Source organism: Phalacrocorax aristotelis, chromosome 1 (genome assembly GCF_949628215.1).
Source record: "Phalacrocorax aristotelis chromosome 1, bGulAri2.1, whole genome shotgun sequence".
Classification (NCBI taxonomy): Eukaryota; Metazoa; Chordata; class Aves; order Suliformes; family Phalacrocoracidae; genus Phalacrocorax; species Phalacrocorax aristotelis.
Window position 1 is genome coordinate 182,004,787 of NC_134276.1, and position 18,285 is coordinate 182,023,071.

At 41.6% G+C, this 18,285-nt stretch overlaps 1 protein-coding gene across 1 annotated transcript in view; it reads left to right on the forward strand.

Moving 5' to 3' along the window:
• Nucleotides 1-18,285, forward strand: part of PPM1H (protein phosphatase, Mg2+/Mn2+ dependent 1H) — a 138,989-nt gene that overhangs the window by 86,650 nt on the left and 34,054 nt on the right. Inside the window, exon 5 of the mRNA XM_075080932.1 lies at nt 13,507-13,591. Within this exon, the coding sequence (XP_074937033.1) occupies nt 13,507-13,591 (85 nt within the window). The remainder of the gene's footprint in view (nt 1-13,506; nt 13,592-18,285) is intronic.

An 18,285-nucleotide genomic window follows, 5' to 3' on the forward strand; every position in this document is an offset into this window, starting at 1 on the left:
TGATCTGGGCATCTCTCCCACCAAATCCCCACTTCCCATGTTTCAGAAAGGGAGAAAAACAGCTATTGCAAAATATCTAAGTTGCTCCTCATCACTAGAAACACATTTTAAGACTAGAAAAGAAGGTCTGAGGCTGTCTGTCTACTGCCAAGATGCACAGAGCATTCCTGTATTTTTAAGAGCACACTCACATAGCCAGAAAGTTTTGTGTTAGAAAAATATGTTCTTTTTTTGCTGTCTCATGCCTTGCATGGTCAACTTCACAGTTTGTACAGATACAAATGAGGGCTGTGAGAAATGCAATAAGGAAACTACTTAAAAGAACATTTGTATGCTCTTGAAAAGAAGGGTGGGGATTGGTTTTTTCACCCAAACAGGGGACTTGTGCTTGTTGCTGTTGGAACTAGACAAACTGTTCTTCAGTCAAGCTTTAGTTTCTTTGAGTTCACCTACTCATTTGTGCCTCTCCTCTGTCCGCACTCTCCTTCTCCCCTCTCTGCTCCCTCACTGGAAAAAGCCTGTAAATAAATCAAGCTACATTTCCCACATACAGGAGTCTGTGGGAGGAGGTTTCATGCGGCAGGGGTGGGAAATAAAACATTTTGGGTTCATGCAAACCTCATTTTACTGCCTCTGCCCAGAAGCAGGTTAGGTCTTTTAATTCCAGGCAACTTCAAAACAGCAGAAGCTTTTAAAGGTGAGTTTTGAACAGCTTCTGCTGTTACGAGACCAAGGTACGGGCAAGAAACTGTTACTATCACAATGAGACTAAGGAAACGCCAAGTGTGAGACTTGAATAATAATGTGCTATGCTGTGCTAGCTATACCTCAGACTTATGTCTGTGGCATTCAGTTTAACCACCAAAGCCTCTCAAATCTAATCATTTCATGCTACGTACCCTGGCAGTGTTGTATAGCAGCTGTCCTTTTGTAGTTGATGTGTAATTACATCATGAAAAGACTTTAATTACCATATTACTAAATTACCAGCCAGCAATCCTTTCAGGTTCAGCCCTAGCCTCACTTCTGTATGGACTATTAGGCTTCTCCAAGCTGAACACTTTTGGTTGGTGTAAAAGGGAGGAAAAATTGTGCTAATTGTAGGTTTTGTTATGAACTATTATTGAGCTTGATGTTATGGCATCACTAATGTCAATGATATAATTAAACTTCTGCTAATGATGCAATCAGAGTTCTGTAATAATTATACGTTAACTGCACATGATACCAGAACCCTACTAAAAATGAGGTGATGTATTCAGAGCCTGATAAAAACAACATGGAGGGAACCGCTTTCGTTCTCTAACAGCTTGTCTGATCATTCTTGGACTATGCCATAAATATACCTACTTGTACAGTCAAAATTCGTGTCTGAATATTGGCCAAAGCTTTTTCTAATGTTTCTCTCTCCCTCCCCTCTCAGTGGTTAGGATTGTCCATGCAAGATTATCTAATTAGGGACTGATAGAGCTATAGTTAGCTATCCAATGCATAGTGCTTTTCTGGTAAGCATTGGTGCGCTGTGCTTTGCTTACCAGTTTGACATATATATTATGGTAACTAGGCCAGACCTTCTGAATAGCTACTTTTTTAAAAATAAGGAATAGTAAATCTTCTCATTCTTTTAAATAGTATTGTTCAATTTTATATTGCTAAAGTGACTTTTACTTCTAAACTGTCGTAACACGCCTTGTTAATCTCAGTTCCTTTTAGTTTTATGCTCTTTATTAGGATGTTGTTTTATAGCTAGTGATGAAGCAGTAGTAAAACAGGGACTTAATGTTTTTACTGATTACTGCCCAATTATTGTATAGCCTCATGCAACATAACATTTGCCCAATATCACTACAGCGACTGTAATGCAATATGATCATATTAACTGTCTTTGGCAGGAGTGTTCTGGCTTTCATGTTGTCTGGCTAAGGAGGTGCTCGGAGACTGCAGGCACTGCCATTTTGTGCTGTGCTTGAAGCCACGTAGGGTGGCTGTGCTTTTATCATTATGCAAGAAGCAGAACACCACAAGTTGATTTGACTTTTCCATAGGCCCTGAAACTCTCACTATATCTGCAAATGCATTTTGGGCTTTTTTGATTTATTGGCAGAAGATGGGATCAAAGCAAAGAGTCTGTTTCAGAGGCTTCACAGACTTGCAGGGTCACTGGATTTTTTTGCTTTGCTTCATCAGCTTTTTATCATCTTTTTGCTTCCTTGCTTTTGTTCCCCTGTGCTTGTGTTTTCAGGGCATATTCACCCTCTGCTTGAACATATATCCTCACGTCCAGAATAGATTTTCTCCTCCTTTTTGCAAGTGTAGAATTAATGCTAAGGTATTTGGTATTGTTAAATGATAGGAGCTTGTGGAGTGAATGTTTTTGTGATGCTTCCACTGCGTGCAGGTTAAGCAACTTCATTGGTGCTTCAGGTGCCCAGATGTGGGAGAGTGTGTTTATAACACTGACTTCTCCCAGTGTAATAAAATAGTGAATTGAAAATTGAATTCTACTTTGTTTACTGTTTCAATTCTTTCTGGATTTGCTGCTTGTGTTGAATCTCACTACATTTTATACTTCTGTGTCACGGTGCTTGTCAAATGCTTCCTTCATGCATAGTTCCTATAGGAAGTCAAATTTAGGGGATTAATCTGCTTCTGTGAAGTAAATGAGAGGGCCATAGAAACAGCCATGTATCTGCTGACTGGCACTGTAGCTTAAATAGAATTTCTGAGAAGTCAGAATTGATGATTCTGACCCATGTTTTGTGGTTCATCGTATCTGACCTCTTCCTCAAGGCAGTCCAGCAGAGCAGTTTTTGCCAGAAGCTCTAACACTGTGTAAGGATGGAAACCAAAAAGTGTTCTAGTATATTACTGCTATAAAGCTAGTTTGCTTTAGTCTTTGGTTTAAAGTATTTTTAACGGACTTTAATTTTCTGATTTTCTTAACTACCCATCTTCTAATCTAAATGGTGTACAATTTCCCTGTTCTTCTTGAGTGGTCTGCCTAAGCCCTCTGTCTCCTTACATCTGTGTCTGCATAAACAACAATAACCGTGCTTTGTACTTAGAGGTCTCTAGAGGAAAGACTAACTGAGTTACTAAGCTTCTCCAGTCTGCGGTATTTGGAAAAGCGTTCTTTTTCCTGTCTTCTCCTAAAGATGGGACAAAAAGAGCTGCAAATCTCTGAAGCGCACGCAGGGCCTTTCATCCTAGGACCACACACTCTGTGGTGATTCCTCTTTGTCCTCTGAAGTTATAATTCCTCCAAATCCTCAGAAGGTGTCTCCCAAGAGGCAAGAGCAATACTTATGGACTGTCTTTTGGGCAAGCTATATGCACATTCCCTTTTTACGTTATTATTAATTCTTTGATGGAATCACTTCAAAATAGTAAATGCTTGATTGTTTTGGGCAGCAGATAACCTAAGTCAGGTTTGCTCAGGAGCCTGTGTAGTGAGGAGACACTGAATTCAAGATAAAGCGAGTCTCTCCCACATACGTTCTCCTTCACTGACTGCAGTTTGGTAGGTGGAGAAGTCTGATCCTGCCTAGCTGAAAATGTTGGAAAAGAGTGTGGCATCTTAGTCACACTCAGGAGATATGGCCAAGTCCCATCTCTCTATTTCCCCTGCTTCTCTTCCTTGGAAGGCCAACTTGCAGGCCTGCAGAAAGCAGTTCTGCTCCCCTTTTTCTGCCTGGCCTCCTTCCAGGGAGAAGCAAGAGCACGGGATTCACAGGAATAGCAGCAGCGTCAGATATTGCAAGATTTTGTGCTGGGTAAAGCTTTTGGAGGTGCTTCAGGAAACACTTCGAGGTATGGAGAAAAAGTGTTGGATCAGAAATAAGTCATTGCGCTCAACATGCAGTGATGAGGAAGAGCATTTTCTAGTGATCCAGTGGATGACAAGTTCCAGGGTACTGACACATTGTATTGAGCACCCACCTGGCAGAAACAGTTTATTTGGCAGTAAATGCTCATGGGCATTTGAAGACAAACCAAATGTCCTGCCTTTTCTTCAAACACTTGTTTTTTCCTGGGAGACCGTATGCCTTAGCAATGTCTGTGACAATCTAGCAGGTGTTGAAGCCATTGTAAACATTTTCAATGAGTGGTACATTCAGTTAGATCTCTGGCCCTAACCACACAGACATCATGTAACCATGAAATCCTTATGTTCCAGACTATGAGGAATTGGATTTTGGCTATTCAAGTAATGTCAGTAAACTGAAAGGCCACAGTTCATTGGTATTAGTTTCCAGGAGTGATGAATTTTGTTAACTTTAATTCTCATAGGTTTTCAGCCTTTAAAAATGAAAAAAAAAAAAAAGGGAGGGGGGAGAACAAAACCAACTGAAACCGAACAAACTAATCGAGCCAGACCAAAATAGTTGGTTGTTGCCACTGCAAGTAAAAATTCCTCTGCTGCCTACTGTTATTGGTGAATACAGCACTGATCAAGGAAGGAATCCCACTGTAATAACATCTTTGCATATATGTTGTGTGTGTAGCCTGTAGAGTTTGTAGTGTCTGAGACAAGATGGGCAAAGAGATATAATTTTAATCACTCTTTTACCAGTACTTTACTGATGCATAAAGAGCCTGTGACCTTCAATAGAGGCAACTTGAGGTATAAGCAAATATATGAGAATCAAGATCTCCCAGTGCAGTGCATTAGGCTCAAACCCAGCTTTTTAATCTGTGCCTTTGTAGCTGACCACAAGTGACCCTCAGGTTCTTCATTCCAGTGTTACAGGGCCAGGGCCAAGGCATGCTAAGCAGGCTGGGTGCCTTGGACCTCTAGTCCCATCCATACTCTGAGAGGAGAGCCAGGGGGAGCATCCCAGGCTTGCTTGGTGAATGTTTCAAGTCTGCTGCAGTCCTTACTGTGTTGGAAAGCTTTTCTCGTCCCTTGAATTCAGTGAGCTTGCCAGGCAGCCCAGTCCATTTAGTCTCAGCAGCAGCTCTGCAGTGCAGCTTGAGCCCTGCTCCTGGAGCTTTTAGCGAGGGCTTCCCTTGTCACTTCTGCATGGGTGAATGAAGCAGGGCTTCAGGAAAAATTCACTGATGCAGAGTGAGCAGAGTGCGCGACTTTCAGTCTGCTTTTACTTCTCAGTCCAGCTTGCTCCAATATCCTGCTGCTGCCACTGAATTAAACAGAAAAAGCTGAGATCAAAGTAGATGCAACGCTTTAGGTGATAAAAGTCATTCTGACTTCCTCAACAGTAAGACAGTGAAGGGCGGGGGGGATCCATGCTTCTTCCATCTTACATGGTCAGCCATATCCCAGCCATATAACTGGCAAAGTAAACACTGACTTGCACAATGATGCCTTCATCCACTAAGCCCAGGTTTAGTTGCCATAGTAACTCGTCCTGGAGATGAATGTGATATCCTGGACAGCAGGGAAAAAGACTTTGATGCCACAGATACCAGTCCTGAGGCTCAGAGCTGGCCACAGAGGCATGACTGCACTTCTTTGTTCATTTCCCTGGCACGGCCTGAGTAATTGGTGACATGTTGTTCAGCTGAGATACAGAAACACAGTGGTGTATCTTCATTGCAATCCTGGACTTAGCTGTGTTCAAATGAAGAATACACTGAAATCATCACGGGCAAAATGAATCCCGTGAAGGCAGCAAATCTCCAACCTAAGGATGCTGGAACCGATGGCGAGCAGTTTTCGTGTGCTAACAGCGTCGCTATAAACTCACTATAAACTGACTTGTACTAGCTTCCTAGCTGCCAGCTGAAGTCCTCTGAAAGATCGGTGGGTTCAGATGTAAGCCAACAGGAAAGTACACACAGTTAATCACAGAGCGCTTTCATTTAGTTTACTGGCTTTTGGTTTTGTGTTACTGGAACCAAAGTAGACAATGCTAGAAGTGTATAGGTAAACACAGAAAGTCACCGCTGGTTCAATGGCAAAAGTTACTTTCCTGATTAAACAGGCAAGTTTAATCAGGAAAATCACATAAAGATAGCCAGTGCCATCCCATTAGTGATGGGGTGGGAGTACAAAAAAAAAAAAGTATAATTAGCCCTAAAATGAAACTCTATTAATAAGCCAACTGCTAACAATAACTCCATACTTAGATTGCATCAGACAAGCAATACACTTGAGGACCTAAACTAGAGCAGGGGATTCATGGGAGAGTCCTGTGGGAATGGAGCTGCAGCCCATCAAAGGGGCCCTGAGAACTAGAAGCATGCAGCTCCTGGGGTCAAAACTGACTGGGCGATGTGTATTCTCCAAGCTATCTCCTCTGCGGACAACCTGCAAGCTCAATGTTATATTTAATTTTAAACTGTACAGTGAGTAGTGATGCAGAAACAACTGAAGTAATTTAGTTACAGTGTTGGTGACAGCCAAGAGCTTCTCACTGTTGGATGCGATATATAGGGCAGAGGGAGGCCGCCAGGAGCAGAAAATCCCTTTAACTGCTGCTTATTAAGTTGCTAGTTGAATACATGGGATGGAATGTGAGATCAGTTCTAAAAATTCAGATTTTTATTATTTATGGTGGCAGTAAGGAAGATGCTGACTGGCTCAGGTACTAGTGTAGATGAGAAGTAAGCCTGTCCATGGAAATCTATGAATATTATTTTGCTTTGAGAAACAGCTTCTACTTGCCCATTCGTGATCCTTTATTAAAAATAATAGAATTCATTTAGTAAAAACAGTACCAGAATAGTGGCTTTAGAGTATATCAGCAGCCTCATTTTGCCCAGAGACCTTCTCCACAGGAATCACTAAATAAGCATTAGAAATTTAAATATGAATGGATCAGGTAGCTGGAAACAACTTAAAGCTCTACACATGCGTGCAAGGAACAGCTTGCGTGCTTGTAGGTGCCTCTGAAAGACTACTTTCAGGGTTTATTGCAGGGACTGGATTTAATAATTTCTTTCCCTGGTTCTTTTCAAAGGCAGGAGGAGGTTCTCGTGCTGCCACGGGAGGGGGTGTAGCACGCTTGGCTCCGTGCTGGTGCGAGGACATGAAAAGAGGCCGCTGAATGAAATACCTGGGAATGCCTGACCTTGGTGTCAAGCCGGAGCAGGGTCATGCTGCCGAGATATTAACCCTCAGAGCAGCCAGGGTGGCTGACAGCCTGCAAAAGGCCTTTAGCAGAAGTTTGGGAGGGTTCTTCATTGTTCCTGCAGGAAATGCGGAAGCACGCTCCTGTAGGAAATTACTTTAGCACTGCCTTTGAGCAATACTTCACCAAGGCAAGTTCTCGCACCTTTTATTGGCTTGAGGGAGCTGAAGTTCCCCCAAGTGATGAATGAACGAATGCGTCTGAGCAGCCTGCTTTAACCACAGCGTACATGATGAGACTACATTGTCACAAGAAGAGCCACAAGCAGGGAGAGTGCATTCCCTCTTAACGTTGGCTTTGTTCAGCTGAACGAAAAATGATCCAGTGTTTCTATTCTGTCACAATATTTCTGCGGACAGCCTGATGTTTGTGCTGAAAAATGTGAAGAAACCAGGGTGGCAGGACTGTTGATTGGCAGTAGATGGAAAATGAGGACAGAGGCAATTTTCATTGGCTCTACCCCCTCCATGGTTTGTTGCTTGTTTTCTTCTTGGTAGCAATGCGGAGTAGGAGTTGGGGCATTTTTGAAACATCTCTTGGGTTACGGGTGGGAGGCAGCCAGGGTTTTTTTCCGTTGGTGTTGCTGAGGGTTGCTGCTTTCACCTCTGAGTTTTATGGTGATGGATATGTCATCGCTGGGACCTGTTTTAATGCCAGCTAAACATTATATAATGGTTTGTTTCACTATCCCCAGCCTGCCTTAATTCATAAAATTAAGGAAATCATTTAAAGGCTTTGCACTATAGTTCCATGATTATTGCCAGTGCAGTGAGGTGTTTGTTCACCTGGTTTCTAAAGAAACATTGAGAAATGAGCCTGTGTGGGACTAAGGGAGAGTAATTCAGTTCATAATAAGTGAAACCAAGGTGCCAGGGCTGAATGTTTTAAAAGTCATCAGTAATCGTAATGGCTGTAAGTTCCAGTACTTCATTTAGAGAGGAGAGAAACGTTTTTTTAAATCTTTTTATAATCACTTCTTTCACTTCTTCGCAATTAAGAAAAGGTAAATAAACAAAACTGGCTTGAAGCTCGCCAGACATTAGCATTGCTCTTCCTTGGCTTCTTTAAATATACTTATCTAGTTACCATAGTAAACAAGTACCTACCTAGACTGATTCCATAGTTCTAGGATTTACTTTTCTTTTTTTCAGCTATTTTGTGACACACCTAATTAAAATCTACTGCTTGGTTCCCCTTTGAATGTAATAAAACCCTGCCTTATTCTTTCTGTCAGTTTAATCCCTCTTTCTTTTCCATTGACACATTTCTAATACCTCTTCAGACAAGCCAGACACTTCTGCTTCATCTGTACCAAACCCACAATGCTTAACACCTTTTGACAAAATGGATACATCCTCCCTGTGGCTTGGAATTGATATACGCTGTCAAAAAGGGTTTTCCGAACAGTCGCTCTTTGTCACCTTTACCAGATTTTTATTCTCTGTTGTAGAAATGTGCAGTTTAATGTTGCGTTTCAAATCATTTTTGGCTGAAAAAGTGTGTAATGGAATAAGGGTGTCCCCTGAATACTCCTAACAGTAGGATATGCCTCTTTGTTTTGAACAGCAGAATCCCAATAGACCTATGACAGCAGTGAAATTACACTTTTGACCTTGTTCACTAAAGTGTTTCTTTCTCTGTATGATTAAATGAGAGTAACCAACAATAGCTTCCTCTAAAATGTATGAGTTTCCCTCTGTTTGTTTCCTATAAGAAACTGAGGAAGGATGCCGTGCAATTCTCAGCTGATTGTGTTCTCCGCAAAAGAAAAAAAAAAAGCCCAGCCCTGCTTGATTCAAGGAAAGGTGGATGTTTCATCCATACAAAAAATGCAAAAGCAATTGATATATTGGTATTTTCCTTAAGCTAGTGTTGTTGCTACATCCTGCGTGTGAGAGTAGCAGCACAACACAGTGGCAGATTTTTACCCTTCCGTTGCTTCATTCACTACGTACTTTAAAAGGGGATGTATTCTGAAGCACCAAATACCATTTTAAAGTATTGAATCTGAATATACAAAAACCCAGTATTCTTAGGGTTCTGTTTGAATGTTGAAATACTGAAAAGATCATTTAGCTGATCATCATGGACTATGCAGTTTTGTTAACCCAAAAGGTAAATGTAGTATTTTCTGTGGATTTACATGCAGCCCTCTAAGCTTCTGGTTTCTTTTCATTTGTGTGTGACTGAGTGGATGTAGCCCGCTGCCAGATTTGCTGTGACTGCCAGTCCCGCCGTATGCATCAAGGCGCTGGCATATCTCTTGTTCCACATTCAGTTGTTCCAGGGCACTGCTTCTCCAGATCAGAAAGTACTCCGTGAAGTGGCCAGAAGAGAGATACCAAGTCAGAGTTTTTGTTTCTTCCATTTTAGGCTACTTTTGCTACACCAGCTCTGTTTTGGGGACTTTTTTCCCCTGGTATATTCCTGTTTCTGTGAATATTTACCAGCTGCAGATTAGGGAATGTACATACTTTCTCATCCAGAACATGTATTTGTGAAACGCAAGGGCAAGTACGATCCTGTAGTGATCCTGTAGTTCGTGTGAGGGGGGGATCAGGTAGCTGGGTTCAGAAGAGGGGAGAGGACTCAGGGAAATCTATAGTTTGTTTTTAGAAGGGATCAAAATAAGTTACTTAGTGGCCTCCATGGCCTCAAGACCTAAGAGCAGTTTTTCCTGTTTGCTTGCTGTGGATGGTGGTGGGTTGCAAGGGTATCAGAGCCATAGAGAATGGAGGGCAACGCACTAGGGGGCTGCACATCTGTGACTCCCAATTTCCTATCCTGCCAAAAAAACCTTTTGTTTTTTAATTACTACTTCACTGGTGATATAAATTAATGATTGGTGTGGGTCTGAAGCAACCTCATCATCAAGAATATTTGGTTAGTGTTGACATACTTGTTCCCTGCAAACATGAATTGTCCGTCTGCCTTTGGCAGGCTTGCCCTGTGGCTCTGCTATAATGTGTTTCACCAGTGTGGCTGAAATTAAAATGTCACTATTAAACATGGCAGAATCAGATGCTCTCTGGGCACTGCATCTCTTTGAGTTCTTCTTGCTTCCTATGTAGCTATTTCTGACAGGTTAATAGGACAGTTGTATTCTCATATAAAATAATACATTCATATTTCCACAGTGCACAGGGAGCTAAATGCTTTCAGAGCACTATTCATCACGTACATGCATCTTTCATGCATGGCAGAGGCAGTAACGCTCACGTAATGCCATGTTGCTGCTTAGTCCATTAGGAAGCGTAAAGTCAAAATTAATTGTCCTACAGGACTGTATAGAGTGGGTCTCTAAAAGCAGTTGCTGGGCTGTTTGCGGCTGCCGCGTCAGCTAGGCTCCCTCCCCGTGAGCAGTTATTGACTTTGGGCTATTGAATTCAGGGCTCTGGAGGTTGCTCAGTGGGAAAAGCCTTCAGTCAGTGCTTGGCAGCTCTGTCACCGCGAGGTCATGGAAAGGGCAGTTCAGTCTCCAAACCCAACTAGGGCCTGATACGGCACCTCTTCAATCATAAGGAAAAATCCCACGGAGCAAGGTGGCTCCCAGGCCAGGCTTTCGCACCCAGCCTCTCCACTGAGACGGCTGACAAATGTGTCCATTTTTGTCACTTGGTCCATCAGAAATACGCTTTGCTGTTATGAAACTGCTAAGTGGCTGGTGCTGAAAGGTAAAAAGACTAGTAAGAGGATAATGAGCCCACCAGAGTTGAATTCAGACCAGTGACCTGTATATGTATGTCTGCATCCCTCTCGTTACTCATATCTAGAGCCGTCTAATTCCTCGGATCAAATAATTTGACTCTTACGAGCAGCTGTAACTTTCAAGTTGAATAAAGTCCAACTGCTGAAAACATTAATGAAAAACATAAAACTGAGGTTCTGTTTTATCAGGTATCAACAGCACTGCTTTAATTCCCCCCCTCCAAAGGTTGTTGGTTGGGGTTTTGGGTTTTTTTGTGCTGGGTTGTGCTTTTCATCCCAGGTGGCTGCAATTTCTAGTGAAAATAAGTTGAGCCATGAAAGGTTGACCCACTCGCCTCTGAATTGCTTTTTATATGATGTGAGTCCCTCAGGGCCCAATTCTACCCATAGAAGTGAGAATGATAGCTATCAACCTATATAGGAAGTATGTCTGCGCACAAAGGAAAAGGTGAACCCCAGACTGGTCTGAGTGGTCTTTAAAACATAGGTTTCCTGTGAAATGGTGATTAAAGGGGAAGCAGAGGATAATTAAAAAATTAGCCTGATGCCCTAGCAGTTATATCAATGTGTGTTTTTAATATTAGCTCTTTCAGACAAGCGCAAGATCAGTAGATCCCTTATGACCCTCTTAAACTAGTGTGTAAAATTTGGTTAATGTCTGATCAGCTCCTTTGATCAGTCTAGTCTAGACTGTTACCAGAGTACTCAGTACTAAACCCACAGTCCCCTTAAATGGAGGCCTACTCAAGTGAGTCAAGTTATATACAAAAAGGTTATAAAAACTGTCCACTGTCTTTGAGTATATGAGCCTGGTTCAAAGCTGAATATCTTAGGAATTGCGAAAATAAAAGAAAAGGTGGTGTTGCAGAAAAGAGGTAGTGGAGTTCTTAATTAATTTTTAAATGACTGTCTTGAAAATAAAAATTTTCAGCAAACCTTTATTATTTTTAATTGGACTAGCATTTTTTGTAAGCCTGTAATCAGATCCCATAAAGAGGAAAAAATCCATCAAAAATTCTGCACAAATTTAACTTAAGAAATTAATGAGTTACAACCACCATGTCTGTCTCATTTCAAGGACACAATATTGTTTTAATTGTAGCAGTGGAGGGCCAGTGGGAGCCTTCAGTATGTAGGTTGCACTCTTGCCACCTCTAATTTCTACATAGGATTATTTGCAAGGGCATGCTGGAAGTCCATGAGCAGTAAATTAGTCATCTGTCAAAGCAGGGCTGTTTTCCCCTCATCACTACAGCCTTTTCCCACCTGTCCTATTGTAGCACCATCCCATACCTGTCTGTTCTTTTCTGTGTGGATCTCAGAAATGTGAACAGTTCCTTTCCTCTTTGATATTGCTCCTTCCTTTTGCATACTAGCAATAGTAGATGATAGTTCGGAGACAATTTTAGTCTAATATCATATCCAGAAGACTTGGAAAGTTATCCAGTGGCACTAATTTTACAAAGCTGGTTTATACCTGGGCTGGTTTTCTCAAGATGCCTGTGTTTTGAATTTAGATGTGAAGTTTTCAGTCTCTGTGTGCCTACCATATTTGTTGGTTGCGTTGCAGTGCTATCAGAATATCTGGCATAGAAGCACTGCCAGCAAATTGATCACTATCAAGACAAGTAAGCCAGCACATAAACATCATATCAACAGGATGAAAAGATTGCAGAAAGGAGACCATGTAAAACATACAGAAATTGGAATCCAAGTGACAGTTGCTTGTTTTATCTACACCAAATTCTGTGCAAATTCAAGAGGAGAGCTGGTACACTGCTACTGTCCAAACACTGAATTAATCTACTGATGGTTGAAAAACAGCTCCAAAACTGGCATTAAAATCTTCGGAATGATACATAGTTTATCCAGCTTTTAGAAAGCGCCAAGTGTTACTATACTTAGAGAGCTGCGTAAATAATGGAAAGAACACAATTCTGTGAGTGAATACATGACCACAGAATGCCATAGGAATACCGGGTAAATTCTTTCCCCCTTGTGACTGTGTTCAAGCCAGTAGCATTACACCAGGGAAGAATTGGACTGTAATTTGCATGCAGCATAGCAGATTGTTAAAAGAAAACAGGCAGGTGTTTGAGAGAATTTCCTCTCTACCATTTGAAGAAGTATATGTGAAATCTCCTGGCTGATCTATAGTCATTCCGTTACCTGTCATCTTTCAGCAGGTAACTAGTTAAATTTGTGTTAAACAGGATTTGCTTTGCCATTTCCATTTGCTCTTGGAGTAGAAATGTTCTGACATGACACATGACCAATCAATAATTGCAAACTGCTTGCATGAGTCATTTGAAGCCAGTAGTTTAGACAGTGTCAGCCACAACTGGGATTAAAACCTGCAAAGAGTTGTTCTACGATCAGTGATTCTGCAGCATCTCCTCCGAGTGTCTGCATTTCACTTAATAAGGATACCCTGTAGACATCAACTGAAATAACTCTTGCCTTTGTTGCCTGGATGTTTTTGTGAGCTCTGAAATGAACTCGGCATATACAAATATACTTTGTTATCTACCCTAAAGGATGCAGGGCAGGAATTATTATCCTGTTCTGCTGACAACTTCAGTAGAAAAGAAATGGCTTTACTTTACTGTGATTCTGAAGAGAATAAGAGTGTGACTGTACCCTGTGCTTTTCTGGGTATTTACTTTTTTTTTTCTGTACTGATGATGTTTTATTACTGTTACAGGGCTATAATAATCCGAAATGGCGAAGTCATTCCAATGTCTTCAGAATTCACTCCAGAGACCGAACGCCAGCGACTCCAGTATCTGGTAAGAGACATGAGGACCAGATCAGGTGCTGCTGATGACAAGCATTGCCCGGTAATATCTAAGGTTCAGACACATGCCACTGAGTTACTGTGGCTCAGTGAAGGACCATGTGTCCGCTGAACACCAGTGACTGACAGTGTATGTCTTTTAGCCATCAGCAAATGCGGAGAAAAGCCTGGTGGTGCAAATCTCAATGAAAGGAGTCTTCATCTTTTCTGAGAATGCCATCGATTAGCATGGCTGTGCTTGTTTACCTTGTTCAGCTGCAAGACCTTCAGCAGCTTATTGGTGTTGGATAATGAGAACTCAGACATAGAGCTAACAAGCCACAGAGGTATTTCAATCCATCCCAGTGTTTACTGTGTGACAGTATAAAATACCACAGACTGCTCTTTTTGTGCATGTGAACAATATTGCAGGGTTTTATTCATTTGCTCTAATAGTATGCCAATAGTATCTCAATCAGGCAAAAAGATATCCAACTGAGAGGTGATCTCAGTAAGCATTAGTAGCTGCAGGATAAGATGGGTGAAGAAAGACTAGTTTCATTTAGTGTAGCAGCACTCGTAAAGCTGGAACAGGGTAACTAGCTGAGGAGATGTGGGATGCTTCATACACCGAGTTGCGTTGGCTGATAAACCGCCCAGGAAATATAAGTCAAAATTAATGGTGTTATTTTTCATGCGAACAATCCTGTTACTATTTAAGTTTTTCATCGACAGTCAGATCGGTTGCTTGAAGTTGGTTGGCTGTTTGTCAAAACATCATTCCTAACCTAGCTGAGAGATTTCTTGCATGCTGCTTCTGATCTCCTGATTCTTCCTCTCGGAAATTTAAGCTTAAGCCAAGGCAGGCTCACTGTCAGCTTTGCCTCACACAAGGTGGGCAGGCCAAGGCTACTGGCGTTCCATGTTCTTAAGGTGTCTCTTATCTTCAGCCTGGCCCAAGCAGTGTCGTTTGAAACTAGGCAAAATGCTGGTGGTTGAAGGCAGGGGTGGAAGGTTTTAAAGAAAGGTTGTAAATACCCCCACATTCATCACGTTTGATTTTTAGTCAGGTTCACTGGCTTGAAGCTGAAAACTTCAGAGGAAATACTGCGTTGGGAGAATTCATATTCAGAGAACCAAATGGAAAAGAGACCTAATAAATATTTACAGTTCAGCTGCATTTAAAATAATTTGTTTGCCTGTTAAATAAAAGGTATCTTTAGTATCTAGGGAGTCTGCTATTTCTATAGGAAATATGAGATAAAGCATTGCCTACAAGGGTTTTTTTCTCTTTTGATGTCCTTTCTGGCTTGTATTTAAAAACAGCAGCTGATCTGAAAAGCATTTCTGCTGTTTCCTTTGGAAAATTCCTTTACCTTTGTTTGTTTATTTTAATTCTATATGTAGCAAATATGCCAGGGCTATGGGTATCATGTTCAAAGAAAGTACATGGAAGACAGCAAGAGCGTGAAACAAAATTAGAGATAATTTCAAACATAACATTCTGTGAATAACATTTTTACTCTAGTGTTTAAAAAAAAAACAAAACAAACCCACACAAATTTCTTACAAAGTTGGCATAAACATTACGCTCCAAAGGTTGCATCTGTCTTGCTGATTAGGACCCAAATAATTCTCCTTACTCACCTTGGCTGTCCCCAGGTTCTGCTATCAGTCTGTTGCACCATCAACATCTCTCTTCTGCTGTTCTTATCTGGAAGTTAGTTACTTTGGATTTTTTTTCTTATCTGCTGTTACAGCTGAGTTTCTTTGTTTCAAACATGTTGCACTGCTCTTCCTGCACAACAGGAGGAAAATCACTTAATCATTTTAGCATTAATATTTTACTTGGTAAATGCAGAGATACTGTTCACTGTGGGGAAGTTACTGCACAGGCAAAGGGAGGGTATGGATTTACAGCCCGCAGGCTACTGAGCATTGGCTCCCTGTGCAGCAGACACTGTTAGTGCAGTCAGGGCAAAGGGGCTTTCCTCTGCCTTTAGTCCATGTTGATTTCTTTGGCCGCACAGGACGTTGGTTTAGGTTAACTGGCATCTTCTGGATTTGCATCCTCTTTTCTGGGCCCTAATTTCCACGTGCAAAGCTAGCTGCAGGATAGTGAGTTGCTCAGGTCATGAGAGCATCTCTATGTGAAGTCCTCCAGCCTAGTCTTAGACAAAACTGTGCTTCAGCTAGTACTGGTTGAGTAACTGGGGGGGGGGGGGGGAGGAATACACGGACACGATACACGACAAATATTTTCCCCATCAGCTCTTATTTTAATGCAGGTTTATCACTATGTGCCCAAGAATGGCCTTGGGCGTAGGCCTCTGTCGTGGCAACCTCAAAAGAACAAGGTGACCACCTAGTCATTCTGACTTCTGAACAGCTCTGGGCATGCTCGTCCCTCTGTCTCCACCTGCAGCCCCTTTTTTTTGCAGTGGGAGGACAGCATACAGCTGCAGATTTCAGGCAGGCCATATGGCAGAGGCAGGCTTCTGTGTCAGAGGACTTGTGAGAGCCTTGCAGAAGTCAATCAATCCTTCCGTCAGAGCACTTCTTAAGAGGTAAGGCATGAAAGCCTTGCACCAGTATTTCCTTGGTCCTTTGGCTTCTGTAGAGGTTCAGTGCACCATATTGCTTCCCTTCCACTGGTGGGCATTCATGAGCCCCTTTTCGTTTGAATTTTTGTGTCTTTCTTTTCTTTTTAGTACTGTGGTAGGATAGTTCACACAGCACCTACTCCAGGAAAGCTCTGGCTTCCTATATCAGTGTATTCTGAGGGAGAACAAAATCCAAAATTGAGTGGGAACTGCTCTGGTACATTCAGCAGTTGTGCAGGCAACAACTGCCAGAGGCAATTTTCCTTTCATCTTCTGAGGAGACTATTAATTTCAGTCATGATAGTCTGAATTGCAACAGTAAATGGATAGATTTTGTTACTTATTCCCTAGCAAAACGTGTTTAAAATTGGATGATGAATGAGTGTGTTGCAGATGGGTATATTTCTATTAGTTACTAAAGTTGCACTTTGAAGATGGTATGTGAGGTCAGCATGGTGTTACTGCATACCATGTCCATGCGTGTAGCCAGGCAGTGCTTCAGAAGTTCACAGCTCAGACCAAAGATGGTGTGCTGTTGCTATCCAGGCAAGCTCTACGGTTGGTAGAGATGGGGTGGCCATCAATGGCAGTGAGCCGTGGATGCTCTTTGTGTTTGGCACCATTCAAACAAAGGTTCATGAGCCTGGACAGGCATGGGTTCAAAGAGGACGTATTCTTATTTCATTGTTCAGGTGAGGATTAAGTGATACTAATTTAACTGCTGAAGGATGCTTGGGGAACACAAGCCTGAAGAGGAAGTTAACCTAGATCTCCTAAATGTGAGTTCAGTGCTTCAGTTACAAGTCCAATGTATCTTAATTCTCTTACAGTTTGTGGCTTCCGGCATCACCCAGCGTAGGATTGCTTTGGCCATCTGACAATTGATCAGCGCTATGGTAAAAGAGATGTGTGGCTTTATAGAAAGGGTCCCGGCCTTTCATAAGAAGAGAGACCAATCCGGGGATGAAATTGTCTCCCATTTCCCTTTTCCTTCCACCACCACCTCCTTTAGTTTTAATCTCTGTTTGGCTTTAATGTGTCCATATGATAATGGCTGAGTAATCTGCAAAACATCTGGGTGCATTGTGCTGTGCACGCTGTTGTGAGTGGTAGTCCCATGTAGTAGAATATCCTACTGGAGAAAATGGCACAATGTGATAAGAGGATGAAGTTGTAGGGGAGAAACTGCAATTCTAAAAATAGCAGAGAGTACAGTGAAACTGCTTGTGCCGGTGATGTCCCAGAGCAGTGTGTACTGGAAGAGCTGGAAGAGGCATCAGCAGGCCTTATCAACATAAGATATGTGCAGTGTTCCCTGCCACCTAATTAACTGACACACTAGTGTGTAAGTCTAGGTTTATCTTAATTTCATGTTTGCTTTGCTGATCACCAGGAAACACAGTGGGAAGTTAATGGCCTTTTGAAAGAAACGTGACTAATATTTCCTTGAGCAGACTCCATTTTAAACAACTAATGTTGAATGTAATATATCCAGCCACAAAATACACCATAAAATGGCAGAGTTCCAACAACACATGATGCAGACTGTGCCAGATTTATGCCAAAAAACTGTAATAGCTTCTGAAAGAAAAATGATGGAAAATATTCCAGTTCCATAACACAGAATAACAATGTTGTCTGAACATACCTCATAAGGATATAGAAAGTGTTTGATAGTCACTCTTTTTATTAAATGTTAAGTACTCTGGTGTTCCTGATCTGATGTCCTTGAAAATCGAGACTAAACAAATGAAAAAATGGAAAGTACGGTGCCGCATCACAGATGAAATTCTGGTAGTCAGTTCACTCACCATTTTTGTTTCTTGTTTGATCACTTGAAGGGATTTCATGGTGCCTGCTTGTATATCTACTTGAAAGATCTGTAGATTTTTAAAGTGTTGCTTTTTATTTATTTTCTGGTTCTGCTGCCCAGCATAGTTTGCTCAGCATAAAGAGGGAGAGCAGTCCTGCCTCAGAGTAAATGGAGAACAGTTCTCAACAAACCTGACTGGAAGTCACAGCTGACTTTTATAGTAGAACATTCTTCTCTCTGTAGAATTACCAGTGAAGCATCAAAAATATCTGTTAAAAAATATAGAATAGA